At 40.0% G+C, this 13,472-nt stretch overlaps 1 protein-coding gene across 2 annotated transcripts in view; it reads left to right on the top strand.

Annotated features, from left to right (window-relative positions):
- SVEP1 (sushi, von Willebrand factor type A, EGF and pentraxin domain containing 1) overlaps window positions 1–13,472 on the top strand; it is a 121,679-nt gene that overhangs the window by 40,231 nt on the left and 67,976 nt on the right. For both annotated transcript variants that reach the window (XM_086868332.1, XM_023944315.2), the window contains exons 4-7: window positions 2,374–2,532; window positions 2,770–2,949; window positions 7,806–7,985; window positions 12,273–12,470. In XM_086868332.1, coding sequence (XP_086724458.1) covers window positions 2,374–2,532; window positions 2,770–2,949; window positions 7,806–7,985; window positions 12,273–12,470 — 717 coding nt within the window. The remainder of the gene's footprint in view (window positions 1–2,373; window positions 2,533–2,769; window positions 2,950–7,805; window positions 7,986–12,272; window positions 12,471–13,472) is intronic.

The following is a 13,472-nucleotide window of genomic DNA, read 5'->3' as shown; positions in this document are numbered from 1 at the left end:
CAGACTGATTCAAAGCTCTAAGCAAATTACTGGGTTTATTGTTAAAAGTGCTCACATCATAGAATGGGTGATTACTTTTATCCCATAGTTCTCAAAACAGAAAGAGAAAATTGCTGCTGGTTTTTTTTTTTTTTATTTAAGGTGAGGTTGAAAGGAAGAGAGAAATTAGATTGGGGGTTTGTTGTTTTATGGGGGGATTTTTTGGAATGAAACACCTAGTTTAGATGTCATTTTTTATGCCATACATGGTAAAGAAGAGGCTAATTTACTTCAGCTGGCATATGGAGAGCAGCTCTGTCATAGAGCAGGTCCCCTGTGATGCTTAATTTTCACTCTTTCCTGTCTCCTCTTGGATGCACTTCATCACTTTGTGCTGGATACAGTTTTAAAAAGGATGCACAGAGACCTTCACAAAGTGCCAGATGGAAATATTTCAGAGATTTCAGAGTAAGGCCTCTGAAACTCTGATCATCTAAAGCAGGAGAGAATATTTCAGACATGTGATGTCCAAGATGGAAATTTCTGCACAAGAACAAAGGAAAGAAGCAGTAAAAGTCCAGGAAGATTGTCTTGGATGGGAAGAACAGGTGGATTATATAAAAGAGACTTTTTTCCCCCAATACTTTCCTGAAAATTCAAAAAAATAATTAAAAACTCCCATCTCTAAATCTGATTGGATTTTTCTGCCCTTTTTGCTTCCTGAAATGCTTTGTTTTATATTTATATCCCTTACTGAACAGGCATTGTCATTGTCTCTTTAAAAGTGCATTTAAAATACAAATTTGTGAACCCAATTTCAGCACCCAAAATTGCCACTTAACTGGAATCCACTCAGTTGCTTTCTTCAAAAACACCACACAAAGTGTTCTGAAAAAAAAACAAAAGTATTTTCTCTGGAAGCTATCCAAAAAATCATCCTCCTTCTGGAAAGTGCCACCTGTTCATATTGGCTGTTTTTTGGGGGGTATATTCCATAAAACGTGCCTTATGAAAGTCAAATCTCTCACCATGGGTGAGGAAGAAGAATGGATTTTCTTTTGCCTTTGTTTTTTGGTATTTTTTTTCCAGTTGCCTAGAAAGCAGTAGGTTTTCACTAGTAAGACAAGAGGCAGAGTATCTCAGCATCTAAGTCACAGAACAGACCAATACCTACCAAAGAAGAGGCTGATGCTGCCAGAATGTCTGAACTCCAGGAAATACAGCTCTGTAGGAGAGACCAGCTCCACAAGCAAGGCACTCCTAACTGTGCAAGGAGGAAGTCACTTGAGTGTGTTTATGGTTGTACAGTCCTTTATGCCATTCAGAGCTACATCAAATGGTACAAACTGGCTGAGGGGAGAATATGAGAGCCTGACCTGCAGTCTGAAGGAGAAAATGTGGCCATTTTGTTGACACTTGTTGTTGGAGTGAGAGGTTTTTTGGCTGGGTTTCAGTGTTTCTGTTGCATAACCTCCTCAGAATATTTCCTGAACTTTTCACTAGGAGTTACATTTCTCAGCATAAGTGTCTTTGTGTTCTTTTTCAAGTGGCAATCTGGTCAATCAAAATTTCTCTTTAGCAGCACCTGTTGATTAGTCACTCCCCTGATTCACACATCTTGGGAAAAAACCAGAAATAATTACAGTGATTTCCTGAAGAACAGAATTCAAGGTAAAGAGCAGTATGACCCAGAGCTATCAAGCCCATTTGAAGTTCTCTGATGAGAGGTGCCTTTTCCCTGTGCTTTTTCCCTGTGTTAGAAAACGTCACCTGGATGTTTTTAAAGTTTGTGTGTGTAGGTGCACGGAATTAAAAGTATGAAATGCAATATAAATGAGTGCAAAGGCTTCAAGGAGTAGTTGTTTTGATTAATTCCTTCATTGTTTGTGCCTTTCACATTTTAGCATATCAAGTGTATAGATCATATATATCATAATGCATAAATCAAAGGCAGGGGGTTTTGCTGGCTTGTATTAGGGGTTTTTTTCTATGAATATGTATGCATTAAACATCTGTGTAGTTTTTGAATGGTGAGGATTAAGTCTGAACTAATTTTTTAAACTTCTGAATCAAGAATGTCTTCATAAGGTCTCACAGGTTTTGTCAGTGAAAATCTTGTGTGTCCTCTGGGACTGGGTTTCTTTTCAAGATGATTAATTGTGGACTTAATGTCAGCCCCCAGACAGCCACTATAGATAACTCCACCAAGTCTGGTAGGCATTAGTTCAAACCTGTTGAGAGCTCTGCAGCACATAAAGTGGAGAATGCTCCTGCCTTAAGTGACACTGAATATATAAATGAATAATGTAAAAAGAGTAAAGCAACACACCTGAAAAAATATGCTAGGTGAAAGGTGAATGTCCTGAATTCCTTTCTGTTTTCTTTTGCTAAAAGCCTGTCCACCAGGAACGTACAAGCCTGAAGGTTCACCAGGTGGAATCAGCACTTGCATCTCATGTCCTGATGAGAATCATACTTCTCCACCAGGAAGTACATCCCTTGAGGATTGCACATGCCAGGAGGGATATCGTGCTGTAGGACAAACCTGTGAAGGTAAGAGTTTCCATCCAGGAACAGAATACCCCTGGAATGCACAATGCAACGACTTTTTAATGAGGTTTTGCGCTGTGAAGGACATGTCAAATTGCATGCAAGATTTTCTCTGTCACTCCAAACCAGCAAAAATGCCAAGGTGCAAGCTGAGCTAGAAATTTTAAAAGATTGTTTTCCTTCAGTGGTCTATTGCACTCCAGCTAGTAACCACTTCGTTGTGGTTGTTTAATTATTTAGTTGTTCACTGCCCTGAACTGAAGCCCCCAGAAAATGGTCACTTTGTCCAGAATGTCTGCAACAATTACTTTAATGCTGCCTGTGGAATCCGATGCAAAGCAGGATTTGATCTCGTGGGAAGCAGCATTCGGCTTTGTCAACCCAATGGGCAGTGGTCTGGATCAGAAGCGACTTGCAGAGGTATGTGCTTGAAAAGTACTTTTTCCATACCGTTTCTTCTTAGCAGTGGTTTTCTTGACTCGCTGCATGGTCGGGTGTGCAGATGTGATCCTGTTAGCCCTTGTGTGAAACAAAATTCCAAAGGTTGGCTGCCACCCCAATCACTCTGTTTTCTAAAAGGCAAGGAGGATTTCTAGAACAGAAAAAGCAGAGCAAGATTTACTAGATGGGCAGTGTTTTTCAAGTGAATATACAGTCTCCTTCCTTCACCTCCTCCTCTTCACCTCTGTCTACCTAATATCTATGAATTTTTGTATCTACACTGTATAAATCCAGTGAACCTACCAAGTATTTAAATATGTAACAAGACCTTGCCACCTGGCTGGTTTAGATAATCTACCACACCCTCAGCATAGTGAGGTATTGACATTGGGAGACATTAGCCATGGAAGAATTGCATGTGAATGGAACTCCTTATTTTTTTATCATTTCGTCTTACCAAATATAGGAAGCCTGGGTCTTCAGAAGAATTTTGAGTAGAATTTCAATAAGGAATGACTGACAATACCCTGAAAGTTCACTATAAAAGAGTGTCAGCCAGAAAAAAACAGAAGGTGTGAAAGGAAGGAGACACAAGAAAGAACATCCTGAAAAAGCATTATTTCTGGATTTTCTGATAAGAACAGAGTTTTGATTTGCTCTGCCTGAGGTTGGGTTTTTGATGATTAGGATGAAAACTGGAATCCCATGCCTGTATGTCTGCCTGGTTTGTCTTCCAAGGAGAGAATCAAAAAAAATCAGATAGAAGCCCTTTTCTCCTCAACGGCCACAAGATGCAGCTCAGCATGTTTAATTTGACTTGAATGCCCTTGGCATTAGTGTGCTGCACTGGAAGCTAGTAAATAAAAAAACACCATTTCATTCTGTAACTCTTGTCCTGGCCTTGTGTTCAGGGAAAAGGGCAGGATTGATCTTTGAAGGAATTAGCACTTTATGACAGTACAGCAAGCACTACAGCCTTGAAAGAAACAGCAGCTTATGGTTCTGAAAGGAGGAATCTGAGCTAGAGATCAGTCTCTCAGGACATTCTTCATGTAGCAGTTTACTTCAACTTTGATTTATAGGAACTTTCTTCAAATAATCCCAGAAATATTAGGTTTCCTTTTTAGCTTCCAGTGACAAGAGGAGAAGGTTTCAATAAAAAATAAATTGCTGGCCAGTACTATGAGGGTATCTTGGGTAGCAGAACTTAGAGCCATGGACTTTCCAGCCGTCAAAACTCAGACTGAAGCATGCTGCTTCAGGCAGACTGGGGTACTGGGAGAGAGCACCCTCTGTCCAAGCCTCTGTCATACAGGCTGCCTTTGTGCAAAAAATCTGGAAAAGCTGCAGTCAGCAACAAAGAAGGGATCCTTCTTCTTCTCTTTCATGGAGAAGTGGAAGATTCCAGGACTTGAAAATCCTGCTGGAGCATTTAAAGGAATTCTCCTATTTGGCGTTGGGGTGTGATCTTTCTTTAACAGGGAATTTGGAAGGTGAGGGAAAAGTCTGCTTTGAGATTGTCTGTCTTGATATTGAGCTAATATCCTTTGAAGCATTGGAAGGATATATTTTTCCTTTGTTTGTGCCGTTGTCCATCATACTGAAGACTTCCAATTTAAAAAAAAAAAAAAAAAAATCAAAAATCCCACTGTTACATGTGCTGGATCTGCTAGTCTTGATTCACTCAGACTATGAAAGGGTGCAAGATCAAAGGCATGGTTTATAGCTGTCTTGTTAATCCCAAGAGTATTTTATCACATAAATTAGGAAGAGGAGGGTGAAGGGAAATCCTTTTCCACTGCTTTGGATTTTGACATTAAATACTCCTCAGTTCTTTTGCTAGCTAAAATCTGCTGTGCTATTAGAAAGTGATTAATGCAATCATATGTCATGCAATTAACAGTGACCCAAGGAAAAAAAACAACTGCAAACCATATATATAATCCAGAAAAAAAAATGTATTAGGAGAAACCCCAGAGCAAGCAGAATATACTGTTATTGTTGTTGCTGTTTTCAATGGCTTGATGGAAATGTTTCTTAGTCATGGAGAATGTGTTACTGATAAGAGGATGGGTTGGTTTAATGTGGGTTTAACATGATGTGTTTAATGCTTGGAACCATGGCTGAGGTAACATGGGCTCAGGTACAGGTTTCTGCCAGAGCCCTGCTGAGACACTGAGTAAGAGTGAACACTGAAACACTTGAAGAAGCAAGAGCACTACATCCTTCCAGAAAAAATGGCTAGACAGCAGGTAGTGAAGGGACTGCCTTCTCTGTAGGCACATTAACATTGACAAGAGCCTCCTCAGTGCTCTTAGTTCATTCAGGCTTCTTAAGTAGTAGAGTTTGGTACAATTTACCTCTTTTTACTGCAGATTGGGTATTTCTACTTCTGTGTAAACCTTAAATGAGAAAGCCTACTTCCTTGTGGATAAAGCGCGTGAGATTCAGCTGTAAATATGTTTTTCCTGCTCCCCCTACTAGAGTTAAGTTACTGCATATTATGAAGCTGCTCTGAAGCTGAGGGTGCCTCACAAAATGAGCATTTCAAAATTGTTTTTAAATACACTTCCTAAAGAATGCCGGTGTGTATGCACGCACAAGAGTAGTAGTACCTTCAGAAAGTAAACATGAGACTGTGGTAATATAAAGATATATTAGGTACACTTGGATGGCTTATTTTCCTTCTTTCTTATCCCATATACATTGGTTTTGCTATGTTTTTTCCACTTAGGTGCCACCATAGCTGTTCAAAAAAAAACCAAAAAAAACAACATTATTTAATGTGTGTTGATAGTAGCTTTCAGAGACTGCGTAGTTACTGGTAATTACAGAGCTGGCTTGCATTTGAAGCAGATTCTCATTTCAGCCTACATGCCCATTAATTAGTTTGAGGTGTCTAGTGGTGTCCACTTGTGTGCAATTGCTGGGGAAAGGAGAGGCTGCCAAGTTGGTTTCCCTTTGAGTGCATTTGTAGAGGAGGTCGTGTTTTGCTTCCTGCCTGGCAGGAGCAAGATTAGGTTAATTGGTAAAAGCAGCTTCCCAAATCACAGCAGAGAAGCAGCTCTCTGAAACCACCCATCATCAGAGGTTGGCCTGCCAGCAAGATAATCAGAAGCTGTGGAAAACAATCAAGTGAGAACTGAGTTCCTCTTGTGAGGAAGGGATGAGAGGCTGGGAGAGCTGGACCTGTTTAGTCTGGAGAAGACTGAGAGGGGGGTCCTATCAAAGTATATAAGTGTCTGAAGAGGAGGGAGCCAGGCTCTTCTTGGTGGTTCCAAGCAATAGAACAAGAGGCAATGGGGCAGGAACTGATACACAGCAAATTCCACCTGGGTATAAGAAAGAACTTCCTTTCAGTGACTGTGAGTTGAGCACTGGAACAGGTTGCCCAGAGAGGCTGTGGAGTCTCCCTCACTAGAGATACTCAAAACTGTCCGGACACAATCCTGTACAGTGTGCTCTGGGATGACCAATGTAGAGCAGAGAGGTTGGACCAGATATGCTCCTCTGACCCCTTCAAACCACAGCCATTCTGTGATTCTAGGAGTTTAAGGAACTGCTGTCTTTTTAGTCGTGTTTTTGAGCAATTACACCATTTACCCTTATGTGTTTTTATTAGTTTTAAATCAGAGTTTTCCACTCATTTTGGAAAGCCAGTAGCTGGTTATTGGTGTATCATCATCACATACTCATGTCCAGACGGTTTAGTTCCTTGAGGGACCCAAAGGCCAGGCAGTGTGTATGTAGTTCAGAGTTTTGTCTGGGAGGGACCAAGGACACAAATGCTGGAGCATGGCATCCTAGCTGAAAAGGATCTGCACTGAAAAGGCAGTGCAAAGGAAAGATGTCCTGCTATAAAGTCTTGGGTTATGACATTGAAACGTGAGAACGTAAACCCAGGTCATACCATTGCTACGTTTTTCTTACAACAAGAGGTAACTTACTTTCTTCTGGGATCTATCCTAATTACGGAGTAGCTTTGTGCTAGATTGCAGCATCAGGATTCAACAGTAAAACCATAAGACAATCTGATGATCATACTTTACTTCTCTGCTTCCCTTTCTGCATACACATCTTGCACAGGACTGCATTCTCCTTGGAAGTACACTGCTTTAAGTGTTTGCAAGGCATTACAGGAGAAAAGCCTCTGTGCTGAGTAGCAGCCAGGACTGTCTCCATGTCTGACACCTGAAAGGGTCTCTTTGTCTCAGTAACAACCTGATTTTTTCCTTTTCATCTCTCATGGATCTGGTATACAAGCCATATAAATGGTTTGTATTCCTTCCTCCTTTCTCTGTCTCCTCCAGCATGCTGAGCATTTTCTCTTCTGACTTGCCGAGGCTTACACATGTCTATATTCTGTGAATACAGACCACAATGCCTGAGAAAATTCCTGAGTACCAGGACACTCTCATCCAACCTGTTTATAAGCTCTTATCCTGTTCCCTGGTATGTACTCAGCCCATACCAGTTTGAAATCCCCCCAAAATTCTCAGACATTGTTGGGGACTGGAAACTCCTAAGAGCACACACTTTTCCACAGGATTCCATTTGTGTGCAGCTGTTTGGAAGGTTGATAGACATTACCAGCTCAGGCTGAACACTGTGTACCAGTGTTGCACAGTTAGTTTGTAAGTTAGAACGTATGTCATACCTAGGTGAGCTTGGAAGTGTGTGCCCAACCTCATACATTTTATGTAAGAGTGTTTCAGGAAGAGGAAGGTATCAAACCTCTGGAAAAAATGTGTGCTCTCTCCTACCTCTGAAAAACTGTGCAGAGTAGTGTAACTCCACTGTGCTGAGAGTGAACTGGTGTTTTTTTCCTTTTGCAGTTCGAACATGTCCCAGACTTCAGTCTCCTCAAAATGGACACATTAATTGTTCAACAGCTGATATTTCCTATAAGACAGTATGTTTTGTGACCTGCAATGAGGGCTATGAAATTGAAGGAAACAGCAAACTCACCTGCCAGGGAACCTCTCAGTGGGATTCAAAGGAACCAAAGTGTGTGGGTAGGTATCTGATCTAATTCTGTTCATGTTAGAGTGCAGCCTTTTCTGACATGCTGTCACAGGGGAGAAATTCTTCATATTTTAATAACTGGTGAAGCTAGGATACAAATGAGAATTTGTCTATGGATGCTTTATACAACTCTTAGAAGTTGGGGAAGGGCAAAGGAATTTGTAAATGGAGAAAGTGGACAAATTACAATTTAAATACGACATGGAATACTGATTACTGAAAGGCTGTAGTATCTCGTTAGTGTCAGACACTGTCACACAGTGAGAAACAGAAGCAGTAGGTCTAGGGATTAAACATGAACAACCAGCAGTTTGAGTTACCATCATAAAGCTAAAGTTGATCTGCAGGCAAGGGCTAGCTTATGTTAGCCAGGCACTGAGAGTGCTGACTAAAGGTGCAGCAGTTGTCATTTCCACTGGACTCACAGCAAGGAAATAAGAGTTTACACAAGTTAGGAGCTAAGCACTTCTGAGTTAGGATTCAGAGGTCACACCAGCTGTGCAGGGATATGTGGGCATGTGTTGCTATTCCAAAAATAGACTGTATTTTTCAGAATTATCTGTTTAGGGCTGGTGACAGGTATTGAATTAACTTTGAAAAACATGACGATGAAATACAGTTGGAACATTGCCAAGTATAGACTGAAGGAAGAAAAAAAGTGCAAGTCCAAAGTCCAACAATAAAGGAGTTGATCCAGTGTTGACTAAAGTGAGGGTGAAGTATATGTCACCTGGATCCAGTAAAAGCAGTGCCAATAGGGTGACTTCACTTGAACCTCTGGCTATTTCTTTGCAACGGTAAATTATTGCAGTCTTAAAAATGTGGACTTTGTGTGAGACAAGCTTAAATTTCTAACTCTAAGTACATTCTCTGAAAATATGAAAATAATCCACAAGAATTAATTTAACAAGACAGTTTGCTGAGAGATCCTAATCTTTCTTCTGTTAAAATCAGTGGAAAAACATCAATTAACTTCAAAAGGAAGGGACTCTGAAATCCGGTTGGCATATTATAATTAGAAGATTAACCATACTCATCAGTTGAATTCATCCTTCCTAGCTTAGCATTTTGATTAATAAAATCCAGCTCTACTCTCTATCAGAAGATTTCTTCACACCATGCAATATTGCCTCAATTCCTGGATTACCCATGGCAATATCTTATTTTTGCTGAGTCTGAAAAATTTAGTGAGAAAGTTACCTTTGATTGTCAGAAGGGAAAGAGTGTTAGCTAGGAAGCATCTCTGCTGCTTCTCGTTGTGACAGGTCTTTAGAACAAGCTTGCTGAAATTCTGTCTCAACATAAATATGTGGTTAAAGGGAAAAGTGTAAAATTCGGGGAGAGGTGTAAATGAGAACACCAGTATAGTATCCTCCTCTTGAAGGTTGAAGCTACCCTTTGTACATGTTTTCTGAATGATCATCATTGTCGTGGAGGTATTGTCTGTTTATTTTTAGTACAAATAGCTCCAATTATTTACAATCTGCTATATAAAAGCAGATAATCTAGCAGGAAATTCTGCTAGATAAAGGCATTTGCAATTAATAATTTATTAATTTCACATCCTTCTGTTAGAAAACTGAGATGGAGTTGTCTTCAGTCTGTTACCTTGAAACAGACTTCTTGGCCCTCAGCGTATCCTTCTAGCTGGTTTTCTGAATGCTTTTCAGTTTGATTGCTCATCAGTGCAATGTTTGCCATATTTGCAAGTTAGCTCACTGAGACTGTAGCACAGCCATGTGTAACCATAATTGACACTGTACCATAACATTTCCTGGATTGTTTACAGTCTCTTCTGTGGTGTCTGTTTCGTGCATCTCTTTCCAAGAGACTGGAAGGTAATGCAAGTTTGGATATTACATATGTTTTAAATTTTTGTCTTTTTCATTAAAGGTATTGCTAGCAATGAGCTACTTCTGGGGAAGCTACATATATTTTATAGGTGGTTGACAAACAAGATACCTGCTGAAAAGTGAAGCTTTGTCATTTGTCCGGTTTAGGGGGGTAAGAAACAAAACCAGGAAAGTTCCATTGCCATGCTCCTGTGTTTCCCACCTACTAGCAAAAGTTTAATATCAGTCACTTTCAAATCAATAAATTATGCAAGATGCTTTTCTCCTTTCTTTGTTCAAGGTTTAGTGAAGTAAAAATACAAATGACATCCAGGGTGTTGATGCCATCTAGCGTTGAAAGAATTACTAGTTCACGGTTCTGATTGCAGCTGACCAGATTTTTTTTTTTTTCCTGAAACAATCTTGGCAAAGGAATTGAAAGGAGGAGGCATGATTTGCTTTGTAATCTTATTTGTCAAGTTCCTTTTGATGCTGAGAATTATAATACAGTGTTGTGTTTCATCATAGGTGGTTGCAGGTGAAAGCAGGCTCTTGTGTCTCCTTAGAAATACTTCTTCTCTATTAATTCCCTATCAATATAACTAATGGCATGGATATCCTTCTACCCTTAATGAATTCCAGACTTTTGGATCAGCTTGATCAAATTCAGGAGTTGAGCACAGATAAAAGAGTCTAAACAACTCTATTACAGCTGCTTTTCCTGTCCTACTTAAAAGAAATTCCTTTGTGCTGGTTATACCAAATTTTATCCTGATTTTTGTCAGACATTTCAGGATTCTGCTTTACTTAGACTTTTCGAGTATAGCTGGATGTGTCTCAAGCAAGAGGCCCAGCTGTTTTTGCTTCCCAGAGAGCTGCAACTTTCTCTGCTTTTCATGCTTGCATGTTTCACAGTTTCTCTTCTTGTTCCCAGAGTAACATACATTCTACTGCTTTTAGCTTGCCTCTACAAATACTGTTTTTAAAATTTGTGATCTTTTTGCTATTTTTCAGTTACCTGCATGTGGTGAGCAAGCAAAACTTAGGGTTTAGGGTTTTTTTTCCTGATGGAATTGTTCCACCTTGCATAGCCAGCAGTATCTGCCTGAACTATACAAATGTGTTAGAAGTGTTTGTGGCCTGTGAGTCCTGTTGAAATGAGATGCAGTTACTAATTGCTTGGGCTTTTAAACATTTCAGTATTGACGGTTTAAATTTCAGGAAATACACAGAATGCTTGGAATCTAAATTTGTTTCATGCATAAAAAGCAGTTTTCAGTTACTTGCTGCATGTTTTGGGAAAGGAGAGAAAAGGAATGTGAAGTATTTTGAATGTGAATCACTTTTGTGTCATTAAACCATTGCTAGGAACTCAGTAGAGCTTCTCTTCTGTGTAGCTGGGTTGGGTTATTTTTTGTGTTCTCTTGGTATAAAGACCAATCTGATTTCTACACTAACAAGTTATAAAAAGTTTTCTGTATACTTATACAAATTATAGTCTTCTTCCTCTGAGTAAGGAACCATTTTTCTTGTGTGTTTGCCTGTTATCTGTTGTAAGAAACAGTACTGAAAGTGTACAAACCACATCCATGAGATACCCCTTTTTGGCCTCTTTGTTAATGTCCCCATATTTGAAGTAAAAATAATATTCCTAAAAACAACAGCTTAAGAATGGAACAAAGCTTTTGTGAACCTGTTTAAATACATTGTGGTTTTTGCTTTGATGAAAGGGGTCTTCAGGATTTGTAGTGAACCCTAGTAATAAAATAGTTCAAAACTTCCACTTTAAACCTTTAAGCAACCATCAGCCCTTCCTGATTTTACAGAGCTCAGCTTCCTATGATCACTCTGAGTTTTTCCAGCTGTTTTGAGCACAGACAAGACCAAGTCCAATGTCTTTTGGTTTGGAATGCAGTAAGCAAAATCATGTGTCATAACCCTAACCTATAAAGAGTTCATGGCAGAGTATCCTTCTTCTTCTCCCTTTCTTATTTCAAGATAGAGTATAGAAGATGTAGAAAGTTCTTCTAGTCTCTCTCTCATGCTATGGTCTAGTTTTCATAGAAGCAAGGAAATGCAGCTGCAAAGCAAGCATGAAAGATGATGTTCTAAGGAAAAGAAGAAGAGGGGGGAAAAAAAAAGGCTAATCTGGAGAGTGAGATATAGTGGATGTGCATGAAAATTACCACATTTCTATTTCAGTGAAGAGTGTGAGCAGGGAAACAGAACACCTGATAAACTGGCTGCTGTTTACTTTAGTCAGAACTGAAAGCCAAGTAGCAAAGTTTCATCAGGTTGTAATGTTTTGGTGCACTCACCCCTTAAGACTCTTGAAAAGACTGTGTACTTTGTGTTCCCACTGATTGTCCATATGACTTTTTTTGCAGGTTTGTTTGAATGTGTCCTTTGGCTCTGTCTAAGTCATGTCCTACTGCTCTCTTGCAGAAAAGCGTTGTCCCATCCTCCAGAAACCAGCAGGTGTGACAGTTCTCCCTCCCACGTGTGGGCTGGAGCCCACCATTTCTGGGACTGTGTGCCAGCTGAGCTGTCCCAAAGGATTCATCCTGTCTGGAGCTAGAGAAGAAATAAGGTGCATTTCATTTGGGAGATGGAGTGCAAACATCCAGGAAGCTCTGTGTAAAGGTAGAGACCAGTACAAAATCATGTCTGTGTATACATGAGTGCAGAATTGAAGGGAAGCACACAGCAAATAACTGAGTGAGGGCAGGCTTCAGCTGGGGAAAGCACAACTTAAACAGTGTGTAAGAAGTATTGCCTGTACATTTACAGTTTGCCTGTCAGATTTACTTGTACCTTGTAATAAAAATGTGGAGTTCTGAGGTCCCCTGAGTGTCCCCTTGTAGTCATCATCATCAAGTGCCTTTCCTGGGCTCCATCTCTCAGTTGCTAGGAAGCTGCCTGCTAAAAGGCATGACATGCAGGTAAATTTGGAATTTCAAAGTAGAGGTGAAAGCTCATAGCTTAAAGATATTCAAAATGGAACCCACACTTCTAATACAATAATAATGGTAGTACTGTCCTTACTGGTTTAGCACAAGTTTATGTAAACTCTGTGGCCAGACCAGAGCTGTACCAGCTGTGTAAGCCCTGGCTGATAGACAGACTATAGAGAAATGTTCAATTTGGTTGTCTTCGAGTGGCTATGGCTGTTGACATGCCCCAAGCAACAATGCACAAGAGTTTAGGCCAAAATTCACTAACACCAAGTGTATTGGCTGACAGAGTGTAAAGCTGAGCAGAAGACAGTGACATGCATTTCAGTATGGGTCTGCCATATTTACCCACCTCTTCCAGAAGTGTTAGGTTATTTATTCCCTTACACACATGGATAACTGAACTGGGAAGGGTCTGGCTTTGGATTATAGTAGGATAAAAACAGAAGTTTTTCTGGGAATATGCTCTTCACCTCTTCGTGAACTATTGTGCTCTGAGAATTATTTCTTCCCCCCAAAACTGGGGCCCTTGCCAGCCACTGGGTGATGGAACAGTACAAAAAACTTACACCAGTCATCATTCCAGGTCACTACAGAAACTGAGGCTTTTTTTTCTCTGTACAGGCCAGTAAGATTTTGTCTCTCTCTTTAAACATACTGTTTCCCATTTTGTGATGTACCACATTGTTTT

This window comes from Cyanistes caeruleus, chromosome Z (assembly GCF_971803275.1).
Source record: "Cyanistes caeruleus chromosome Z, bCyaCae1.hap1.1, whole genome shotgun sequence".
NCBI lineage: Eukaryota > Metazoa > Chordata > Aves > Passeriformes > Paridae > Cyanistes > Cyanistes caeruleus.
The sequence above is the reverse complement of the archived record's forward strand: the minus strand, read 5'-3'. Positions and strand labels throughout refer to the sequence as shown.